The sequence below is a fragment of the Hyperolius riggenbachi genome, chromosome 1 (genome assembly GCF_040937935.1).
Source record: "Hyperolius riggenbachi isolate aHypRig1 chromosome 1, aHypRig1.pri, whole genome shotgun sequence".
NCBI lineage: Eukaryota > Metazoa > Chordata > Amphibia > Anura > Hyperoliidae > Hyperolius > Hyperolius riggenbachi.
Window position 1 is genome coordinate 532,366,995 of NC_090646.1, and position 12,097 is coordinate 532,379,091.

At 42.4% G+C, this 12,097-nt stretch overlaps 1 protein-coding gene across 5 annotated transcripts in view; it reads left to right on the plus strand.

Moving 5' to 3' along the window:
- OSBP2 (oxysterol binding protein 2) overlaps window positions 1–12,097 on the plus strand; it is a 327,225-nt gene that overhangs the window by 220,896 nt on the left and 94,232 nt on the right. For all 5 annotated transcript variants that reach the window (XM_068246447.1, XM_068246472.1, XM_068246456.1 and 2 more), the window contains one exon: window positions 8,922–9,120. In XM_068246447.1, coding sequence (XP_068102548.1) covers window positions 8,922–9,120 — 199 coding nt within the window. The remainder of the gene's footprint in view (window positions 1–8,921; window positions 9,121–12,097) is intronic.

Below are 12,097 nucleotides of genomic sequence, written 5' to 3' on the forward strand. Positions count from 1 at the left end.
TTGGTCACTGATTTGTTTTTGTTTTGTTTTTGAATGTCAGAAATGTAGATTTGTGAATGTTGACATGTTATATTGGTTTCACTGGTAAAAATAAATAATTGAAATGGGTATATATTTGTTTTTTGTTAAGTTGCCTAATAATTATGCACAGTAATAGTCACCTGCACACACAGATATCCCCCTAAAATAGCTAAAACTAAAAACTACTTTCAAAAATATTCAGCTTTGATAATGAGTTTTTTGGGTTCATTGAGAACATGGTTGTTGTTCAATAATAAAATTATTCCTCAAATACAACTTGCCTAATAATTCTGCACTCCCTGTAGATCTTGTATTTTACAGGCAGGAAGTTTTAAATCAGGATCATCCGGATTCCAATCTTCCTGTCTGTAAAATACAAGCTCTAGTTTATTGGCTATTTTTAAAGAAAAAAAGAAAAACTGTAAGCTTTCAGCTTGTAAGCCTTCTTCAGACTCCATTCCTGTTGACTGATAATGTTAGAACATAGAATCCAAAGGCAGTAGAAAGATTTCTTTTTTTAAAATAGAAGTGCCATCCAGATACATTAATTACAAGGGATCTTGCAAGGACTGTGGGGTATTTATGGCAAATAGGTAAGACCCTTGGTTTACTTAACGCCTACATAGACTCTGGAGAGTTATTTACAGACCCTATCATGTTCAATGTATGGCGGTGGGTACACAGTAATTAGTCATTTCCAGAAGGAGCCAGTGCTCTAGTGTAGCACCAGCCATGTCAGCACATCAGAGTTCTGTGTAGCAGTTGGAAATGCTATGCTTTTGGTGTTTTTCTTTTTTTTTGGGGGGGGGGGGGGGGGTTGCAGTTTCAGTGTTGTGACTTTGGGCATTTGTTGTAGCTTGAAACCTAAAGCATACCTAAATAAAAAATAGCAATGAAAAGTATATATGAGCTTTTTCGTACATGCATGGGTAAGTGCGGTCTATGCAGGCTCTGTAAAATGAAATTGCTTCTGCACAGGTTTTTTTTTCGTGTTTGAGCGCTTGGTTTCACTGTGTTTGTGCAGAACTTACATGTGTCCAGCATGGAGAAGATTGCTAGTAAATGTATAAATTACAGTATGTGAAAAGTAAAATCTGAACCTTTACACAGCTTTTAGCTTATTTTTTCCCTACTTTCTTTTTTAGGGTGCTGATTTGTGTTCGTCACACATACCTCATTGCTCTGCTGGCAATTTGTGTCTAGCAATTAAACCTAAACCAATCCAAGTATAAACAAACTGACATACTTCATTTTCCCTTTAGGCACCAGAAAAATTGTTTAACAAGAGTAAGAACCCAGAACGCTACTTTTTTTTTTTTTTTTTTTTTTCAAATAAGGAAAGGGAAAAGAGAAACAGACCAAAAGGAGAAGGGAGAGCTGCCTTCAGGGAAGGAGAAAGTACCGTATCCTCCGGCGTACAAGACTGCCCCCCCAATCCCCGGAATCCTCTGAAAAGTTGGGGGCCGTACCACACGCCAGGCGTCATTGATGCCGGGTGACATGCAGCTCCAACACACAATGGCCGTACATGACATGCTGAAGTCTCTGCGGCGCTGATACGCAAAGGCGACACGCCGATGTCCAAACTTCGAGTGCCATAAACTTGTCAGCCGCTGCATGCGCCGGGGGAGGAGCCCACCATCCAGGACGCTACTTTTAACATCCTCATCCCCATATTGCTTTTCTGGTGTTCCCCTCCCCCCATATAACATTCCCTGGTGTCTATTGGTCCCCATACAGCCTTCCCTTAAGTCTGGTGGTGTCCCCTCCCTCGCACAATGTACCTTGTGTCTAGTGGTCCTCCCTCATTCAACGTGCCTTGTGTCTAGTGTCTCCCCCCTTTCCCTACACAGTGTACCTGGTGTCTAGTAGTCCCGCTTCACACATCCATACAGCGTTCATTGGTGTCTAGTGGTCCCCCTCCCCTAAACCGCTTACCTGGTGTCTAAGGGTTCCTCTTTCCTCTCCCATAATGTGTCTCCTGATGGTCTAGTGTCCACCCTCCCCTATATATCGTATATATTCCCTGGTATCTAGTGATCTCCCCTTCACATATACAGTGAGCCTTCCATACCAGTTTATACAGCGGATCAGCTCTGGCCACTTATACTGGAGAAACAGGGGGGGGGGGGTTGCGCTACTTCTGGCTACTCATACTGGTGGGGGAGACTCACTACCTTTACTGGGGAATACCTGGGGCTGTTTAATACGGAGGGGTACCTCTGACTACCGTTACGGGGGGGGGGGGGGGGCCTTGAGCCTCTTGCTACATAAAATTGGTGTGGGTGTGTGGGAGGGTACCTTATCATTTTTTTTTGAGGGTGGCCCAACAAAACTTTTTTCAGAGGCCCCCATGGTGGCTAGCTACACCCCGATAGTTTGCCTTTTCCCAGATACTGTGTTGAGGAAGCGGTTACAGACCACTCTGCAGCAGAGCCACATGTGTGCTGTACATAAACTGAGCCTGAACCCTCGTATGTGTGAACTGTTCTCCTCCTTAATACTAATAAGCACAAAGTACACAAGGAGGCTTCATGTAGAATGTTTCCCATATTTGTGGTTTAGTTACTTCACTTCTTGACTTGGCACTGACACCATTTGTCCTACTGTCTGCCAGGAATATTGAACCATTCATCAGACGGGTCTCTCAGTAGCTCACAATTTAATGTTGCTAAAAGCATACATGCGGACCGTACAGCTAGCTTGGTGTGGAAGCCAATTACTATGGAAAATTTCCATACTAAACGTATTTTCTTGTTTTGGGGACGGAAATCCCCACATGAGCCGGATATAGAGAATATTTATGCAAAAGCTGTACTGAGTGGAAAATGAAACGAGGATCCTGGAGCTGCCAGTTGAGTGCTACCCATGCTGCATATATAATTTGTCTGCATACATATGCATTAAATAACCACATGGGAAACCAATCCTATTTAAAGCCATTGTGAGCAGCGATTGGGATTACTGAGGCTGAGAATCTGTCTCTCCTGTTGTGTTCATTCATATATAATATTTTCCAGGCAAGGAAATGTGATTCCCACATGGAGCTCATGTTTACTAATGGCATCACTTATTAATGTCTGTATGGCTGGGAGGAAGCTGTTCTATTTCCGTGTTCAAATATAGATTCCCAATCCTTTCTGCAATGAAAGCCAAATGATTGCTGTAACCTGCTCCTTTCCACTGGGAATAGCTATATATAATACAACACAAGGCGCTGTAATGCTGCATTATTGCCCGCCGTTTCTCAGCTTTAGAACTGCTTTGTTTCTCAATGATATGATAATATCCTCTTAGCGTTATTCTGAAGCATTGTCAATGGTTATAATAGTAGTGTTCTGCAGCAATAGGAATAGGGAAAACATAAATATACAGACGCTTCCCTCAATGGCATTTTGTCATCCCAGTTCCCTCTGTGATGATCATGGATCACCTGTGAAAATACAGCTGCAACATGTACTTGTTTGCCCTTTGTTGCCCTTTAGTTATATAGAAGTGTCTGACCTTGTGATAGATTCCATAACTGTGCCCTGGTTGTTAGTGAATAGATCACATACTGAATTGACTGGATGATCTACAGTGGGTTGCAAAAGTATTCGGTCCCCTTGAAGTTTACCACATTTTGTCATATTACTGCCACAAACCTGAATCAATTTTATTGGAATTCCACATGAAAGACCAACACAAAGTGGTGTACACATGATAAGTGGAACGAAAATCATACATGATTCCAAACATTTTTTTTTACAAATACATAACTGCAAAGTGGTGTGTGCATAATTATTCGGCCCCCTTTGATCTGAGTGCAGTCAGTTGCCTATAGACATTGCCTGATGAGTGCTAATGACTAGAGTGCCCCTGTGTGTAATCGAATGTCAGTACAAATACAGCTGCTCTGTGAGGGCCTCAGAGGTTGTCTAAGAGAATATTGGGAGCAACAACACCATGAAGTCCAAAGAACACACAAGACAGGTCAGGGATAAAGTTATTGAGAAATTTAAAGCAGGCTTAGGCTACAAAAAGATTTCCAAAGCCTTGAACATCCCACGGAGCACTGTTCAAGCGATCATTCAGAAATGGAAGGCGTATGGCACAACTGTAAACCTACCAAGACAAGGCCATCCACCTAAACTCACAGGCCGAACAAGGAGAGCGCTGATCAGAAATGCAGTCAAGAGGCCCATGGTGACTCTGGACGAGCTGCAGAGATCTACAGCTCAGGTGGGAGACTCTGTCCATAGGACAACTATTAGCCATGCACTGTACAAAGTTGGCCTTTATGGAAGATTGGCAAGAAGAAAGGCATTGTTAACAGAAAGTATAAGAAGTCCCGTTTGCAGTTTGCCACAAGCCATGTGGGGGACACAGCAACCATGTGGAAGAAGGTGCTCTGGTCAGATGAGACCAAAATGGAACTTTTTTGCCAAAATGCAAAACGCTATGTGTGGCGGAAAACTAACACTGCACATCACTCTGAACACACCATCCCCACTGTCAAATATGGTGGTGGCAGCATCATGCTCGGGGGGTGCATCTCTTCAGCAGGGACAGGGAAGCTGGTCAGAGTTGATGGGAAGATGGATGGAGCCAAATACAGGGAAAAGCTCTTGGAGACTGCAAAAGACTTGAGACTGGGGCGGAGGTTCACCTTCCAGTACGACAATGACCCTAAACATAAAGCCAGGGCAACGATGGAATGGTTTAAAACAAAACATATCTATGTGTTAGAATGGCCCAGTCAAAGTCCAGATCTAAATCCAATCGAGAATCTGTGGCAAGATCTGAAAACTGCTGTTCACAAACGCTGTCCATCTAATCTGACTGAGCTGGAGCTGTTTTGCAAAGAAGAATGGGCAAGGATTTCAGTCTCTAGATGTGCAAAGCTGGTAGAGACATACCCTAAAATACTAGCAGCTGTAATTGCAGCAAAAAGGTGGTTCTACAAAGTATTGACTCAGGGGGCCGAATAATTACGCACACACCACTTTGCAGTTATTTATTTGTAGAAAATGTTTGGAATGATGTATGATTTTTTTTCCACTTCTCGCGAATACACCACTTTGTATTGATCTTTCACGTGGAATTCCAATAAAATTGTTGCATGTTTGTGGCAGTAATGCGACAAAATGTGGAAAACTTCAAGGGGGCCGAATTCTTTTGCAACCCACTGTATATAGTCAGAGGTACCATGACTAGATCCAACAGAGTATAATGTGTCCATTTTAGGCGACTAGGAGAATGCCTAGGTAAATTAAACTGTGCATATGTTTTCACTTACTTACCCTTTTATTATTATTATTGATTTATAAAGTGCCGACATTTTCTGTGGCATGGTAATTACAGTGACAAAAGTGACATGATGAAAAAAATGTATAACAAATTCCAAGACACAAAAGGGTGGGAGAGCCGTGCCCTTGCAAGCTTATAATCTACCCTTAATAGAACACTTGAAGTGAGAGGGATCTGGAGGCCGCCATATATTTCCTTTTAAACAATACCAGTTGCCTGGCTATTCTACTGATCCTCTGCCTCCAATACTTTCAGCTATAGACCCCGCACAACCATGCAAATCCGATATTTCTGACTGAAGTCTTGACTGCATCAGCCACATGCTTGTTTGAGGTGTGTAATTCAGACACTACTGATGCCAAATAGTTCAGCAGGACTGCTAGGCAAATAGTATTGCTGAAAAGGAAATAAATATGGCAGCTTCCATACCCTTCTCACTTCAAGTGTACTTTAAGGGTCACCTACAATCTTTACTGTAAATTATACAGTTATTACTGTAAATAATAATTCAGTTATAAATGAACATTTGTGGTTACCCACAATGCACACCTACTAAATATGCAAATTATCCCTTTCCACCCTTGTTAAGCCAAGCAAGCATCCAGAACCGCTGGTTTATAGCAAGCCTATAGCTTTAAGTTTTACACAGCCATACCAAACCCACATGTTTGGGATCAGCTTGCTTGGCTTAACAAGGGTGGAAAGGGATAATTTGCATATTTAGTAGGTGTGCATTGTGGGTAACCACAAATGTTCATTTATAACTGAATTATTGCAAATTTCCTTCTGTTTTAAGAAGGCAATTACACCAAGCTTTGCTTTTTTAGTAGGAGGGCTTTTTGGTTCCTTTCATCACCCTATACATTACTAGTAGTTTGGGTCACCCTGAGCTGCTTGGTTACTCTGTTGTACTGTAAATAAATCACTGATAAAAACTCAAACTGCATTAGATAACCTCACACACTGCAGTTTCTTCAAGCTGATTTCTCCATGAGCTGTCGTGGTAACTAAACGCAAAATGAATGATCAGTATGCACATTTATCATTTCTGTGATGATGTGCCATTATGTGTGCACTGCAGCCAGCTATGCTAGCATCCCAATTGCTAAGGCATTGGAGCCAGGGGTAGTTACACTACAAAGGGTAGTTTTTAGCACATATCTTCAGAGAGCAACTTTAATTGTGAAAAACTTGAATAGAGTGTCAAGGAATTGGATTAGATTTTTGCTAATGTCTATGTGACCATTTGAGAGAATTTCCACACTTCTGCCCTGACAGGAAGCAGATCATTCTCTCCATCAGGACCAGGGACAGCACAAGTGTTGCAGTAGAATGAGAAATAGTTATAACCCCTTACATTTTTTTTTTATCGCTGCCCTTCCTTTAAGAATAGGAAGTCATGAAAAAAATCCACGGAGACAAAGGCAGCAATGAAAACCAGCCCTAATTCCTCCCCACAGTGTTCACCTAAAGTGTTTTTGGTTTTTCACAATTAAAGTTTGTGTCATGAAGTTTGTCTTTAATAACTCAAGCAAACAACCTATTTTAAAAATTAGGGCAGACAAATAAAATACCCATTCAATTTAATTTTACGCAATCACAAATTTTGCTTCATTAATTTGCTGCTGGGTATGCTGAGAGACTATCTTTGCTTAGTGTTGAAAGGAAGTTTGGTTTATTTCTGCATAGCTGCCCCATGTGAAGTGCTATTATGCTTGTGCTCGTTCAGCTAATTGGTTTAACAATTTAAAGCCCGGTTCCTAAAAAAATATTGTTGTAGATTTGGATAGTTTGGTAAGGGGTTTTGTGTATTTGCTGTTTGTTACAACTGTGATAGTTTCGATTGCTCCCTTTCCAGAAAGAAAGTTGGGAAATCTCTCCAAAAATGACAGACATGAAAGAATATATCAGGGAAAGGAAATAGAACTGCCAACTAGATATTATTGCTGATCAGATTTTTATATACATTAAATTCCATTTGTTGTTAAAAATAAAAATAGCAATTATCATTGATTTGGTGCTGTACTGGTCTTTTTTGCAGTTTAAAGTTGTTAATTATCTTTCTATCTCAATCTGAATTTTCAAAACTGACCTCAAGGTTCAACTTCTTGTCTTTGCAGCTTTAGCAATGGTACTCTGTGTACACTGTAAGGCGTATTGTTGCTATGAGACTGGCCAGAACTTCCCATGTTGCTGTAGAAGTAATTAGCACAGGGCTTTGTCACTCATCTTCAGCACCTGGATTAATCCTTTACTGGCAGCAAATCCGTCCGTTTCTGTCAGGCCTTTTTTTTGCAACATTAGGCTGAACTACTCTCTTGTCAGTTCAGTCCCCCGGCTGCCTGCCACTAGCGCCTTTCGACTGTAATTACATGCAGCAGAATGGTAGTATTTGGTAACATCACGTGGCAATGGCCAAGCTCAGATGCAACTCCATGGGGAAGGCCGTCTGTCAATCACCTGTGCCGACCGCTAGGAATCACCTGGATGGTGAACTGGAGGTGGTGGTGACAGGCAGTGAATCCACCGCCTACAGCTGCCCTTGGAAAAAAGGCCTTAGATTTATTGTAACATGCTTATAATTTATTATAACATAAAAACCCAGAAACAGAGCTGAAAGAATCTTTGTTACGATAATTAACACACACATGCTTTGGTTTTCTCAACAAAAGTGCTAATTAGTTTTCATTTTAGTGCGTAAGATTGTCTCATCAATGGATCAATAGAAGGCAAAGTCTTGCTATTGGTGTTATGACCTTGTAATTAAAGAAATTGTACCGCTTAGGTAAAACAGCAGACAATACACACATTCTGGAGAGGAATCTGGGACAATTGGTTTTCCTCTACAGAGGTATATTGATTGATTAGAACTGAGCGACATATGGAGGCAGCCATATTTTTTTTCTTTTTAAGCAATGCACATTGCCTGACTGTCCTGATGATCATCTGCCTCTGATACTTTTAGCCATAGACTCCGAACAAGCATGCAGATCAGACGTTTCTGACTGAAGTCTTCACTGTATTAGCCACATTTTTGTTTCAGGTGTGTGATTCAGACACTACTGATGCAATTTAGCTCAGCAGGACTGCCAGGCAAATTAGTATTCCTAAAAAAGGAAATAAATATGGCAGCTGGCTGGGTTAGCTGCATGCATGCACAGTTAGAGGTGGTGTTTCTAAAGGGTCAAACTGGCCAACTACCCAGGGCAACAAGCTCCTCAGGGGCTCCCCAAGTCAGGGACTATAGAGGGCAAAAGTTTACGGTTAGTGTAGTATAAAAATGAAAGGGCCCCATTGAACCTACAACCGTCCCTACACATTTTACCTTGTCACCATTCATGTGTAGCGTGGATCTGATGTGCATGTTGTCCGGTAGCGCACAGGTAGGCTTTTTATGACTGAACCCAACACGCCATGGAGCCAATATGCAAATGGGCCCAAAGTTTTGAACTGACTTTTCTTTATACCATAAATTGATATTAATGCTGATAACTGGTCCTCCTAAAATTATTGTGTATATATAATGTCCTTAATGATCATTTACTGTATATAATTTAAAATCACCTGTGCCCACATCCAGATTAATGTGATTTTGTTTTGTTTTTTTACAGGCATGTCGGGACTTTTTGGATTTAGCAGAAACTCACAGTCGCAAATGGCACCGAGCGCTACAGTATGAGCGTGAGCAGAGAGTGCGCTTGGAAGAGACCATTGAGCAGCTAGCTAAGCAGCACAACAGCTTGGAGAGAGCCTGCAGAGGAACCCCTGCTCTGTCCTCCAACTCTCCAGGAATTCCCAGCGCTGTAAAAGGTAAATGACTGTCTTCGCTAGCATTATAACCAAACCAACAAAAAAGACTAAAGATGGCCAAACACGTTATCATTTTTCTTAAATGTATTGTCGATTTGACTAAACCAATCCAATTTTTCAGTTGATTGAAAGTTCTGAGGAAGTTGTTTGAGGTACCACATACATGTTCAAGATTGCTGCAATTTTGTTAAAAAGTTGGTAGGTTTTTAAGAACATTTCACGCAGCTTTCGACTTTTAATGGAAATACCTTTCTTAATATGGATTTGTCACATCTCTGTACATCTATGGATAGCTCATGCCATCATCATTTTCTGTTTAGCATTACAATTACCACTAAACATCACATTGCTACTTAAAGGACCGCTGACATGAGAGGAATATGGAGGCTGCCATATTTATTTCCTTTTAATCAATACCAGATGCCTGGCAACCCTGCTAATCTCTTTGGCTGCAGTAGTGCCTAAATGAGGGCTGGTTCAAACTTGATTTGGTCTGCAGAAACGCGTGAAGCGGATCCTATGTTAAAAGTAGGTCCCGCTTCCACTCGTTCAGAAACACGGATCGCACATGGATTTGTGTTGCATTCAAAGAAAACGTAATGGAGAGTCCAGATTTGACACTATTTACCGGACTGGAAGGGAAAACGTGTCCAATGCAAGCCTATGAGAATGGACACTGTTCGCTCTCACTAGGCTAGTCTCTGCATCCGTGTCGCTCGTTTCCAGGCCGTGCCATAATATATCTCCCTGGACCAATAAGAATGCTCCCAGTTCTTAGGGAGACTTGGCCTGTTTCAGTCTATGGAGAGCTATGCTTCTGCTAGCCCCGGGCTGCTGAAGGGAACCGAGTGCGGGGCGAGTGGCGGGTCAAGCAGCGGCGGTAAGGCAGGTGAGCGGCGATGCCGATGTAGTGATGCTGCGGACACGAAATGGACACGGGTATATTTGTGCAAAACGGATGCAGAATGGACGGAATCCATCCGCCTCACAGATGTGCGTTCCGTTTCCGTTCTGCATCCGTACAAGTGTGGACAGAGCTTAACACCAGAAACAAACACGTAGCTAATCTTTTCAGATCTGACAATAATGTCAGAAACACCTAATCTGCTGCATGCTTGTTCAGGGTCTAGGGATGAAAGCATTAGAGGCAGATGTTCAGCATGATGCCAGGCAACTGGTATTGCTTAAAAGTAAATAAATATGGAAGCCTCTGTATCCCTCTCGTTACAGTTAAAACTTCATTTAACACACTTTTTTTTATGCAATCCCTCATTGATTTCTGTTTATTATTTAAAATAAATAAACCAAGTACAATACAGTTACAATTTATGATCATTCTACCGAACAATCACTTTTCCACATACAGTATATTATCTCGAGCCGCGACAGTCAAACCCTCACAAGACAGACTGGGGACGGTCCTTCCCCACATGCAGAGAGTGGCTGCTGGATTACAACCCTAGACTATTTTATACTTTTATTTGAACTTTAACCTCTACTAACTATACTACACCAGATCGGGCTCCCGGTATCCCTGTGTTTTTTTTCTTTTGCATGACCTACCTTGTTTTTTATTACATATTTGTATTGTATCAACTGTTATAAGGAGTGTAAAACACTTTAAAGTACCCCTGACCCCTACCATGGCCCTTATACTAGCAGGAAGTAGAGCGTGTATAAGCAGATATCGGGACAGGAGACCAGTGGCAAGCGATCAGCGTTTGTAGCGGGGAGGGAGTTGAGCTGTCCTTATAGTCTTCCGCTGTGCTAACTCTGCCTACCCAGGAAGGGGGGAGCACGGAGGGGGACCAGGTGGAGAGCAAGGGAGAGAGAAGTCGGCCCCCATCCCCACGGTTGAGTCTCAGTGGGGCCGCAGCTCCCTCCTCCACCTCTGCGCTCCCCCCACCTGCCTGTGGAAACAGGGCTGAGCCCTGGGCCCCGCTGTGGCGTAGGGCGGCCGGGCCCCATAGCCGATGCTATGGCTATCCCTACGCCACTGAATGTGCCAATGTTCTGCAGGGGGTTATAGTCCAGAAGAGTTTTGGAACATGTCCTACAAAAGAGACAGGTGTTTATTTATATTGCATGGCTTACCTCCGGTGCACTAATAGACATACTAATGCTTCATATCAGAATCTTCAACGACGTCTCAAGATGACTGCTGATAAGCACTAAACAGCTTTTTAATTAATGTAAGGACTGAGGATTCTAAAATGCCACTTCCAGCTTAATAGCGCTAATTACACATGCAGGAAGAAGCAAAAGAAAGAAAATAATTTGAAGGAAGTATATAACTAGGGGGGTTATTCTGTATGTGTAAGTGAAATGTAAACTTCATGGCAGACTTAGATATTTAACTTCTGGAATGAGGCCTGCTTGGGGGATGAAAGATTGACCAGGTTGATCTTTATTGGCCATTCATTTATATTCTCCTTTGGAGTAGTAGCTCTTTTGCATTTATTTTTCTCCTTAGTGATTATATATGGTTGCCCAGACATGCAGGGGTGCAGCTAAGGTTTTGATGGCCCCAAGCAGTCCCTAACTTGAGGCCGCTATCCCTGAAAAATGGGTAGCCACTCCACAAAACAAAGGTGAAATATGGTCATGGCCAAAACATGATGTGGGTAGGTGGTACTAGCAGTTTCTAGGCTAAATTGCACCCAGGGGCGAGGGCATAAAATGCGCCCCCCCACCCCACGTGAAGACAGGTATAGGTGCCCGCAGTATAGATTTGCCAGGTCCAGCTGCCCCCAGTATAGGTAGCCCGCTATAGCCCCCCCTCTATTATAGGTAGCCCATATAGTTACCCCCAGTATAGGTTAGATAGGTGCCTCCAGTACAGGTTAGACAGGTAGGTGCCTCCAATATAGGTAGCCAGCATAGTTGCCCCCAGTATAGGTTATATAGGTAGGTAGGTTCCCCCAGTATAGGTTAGCTAGTATAGTTGCCCCAAGTATTGGTTAGATAGGTAGGTGCC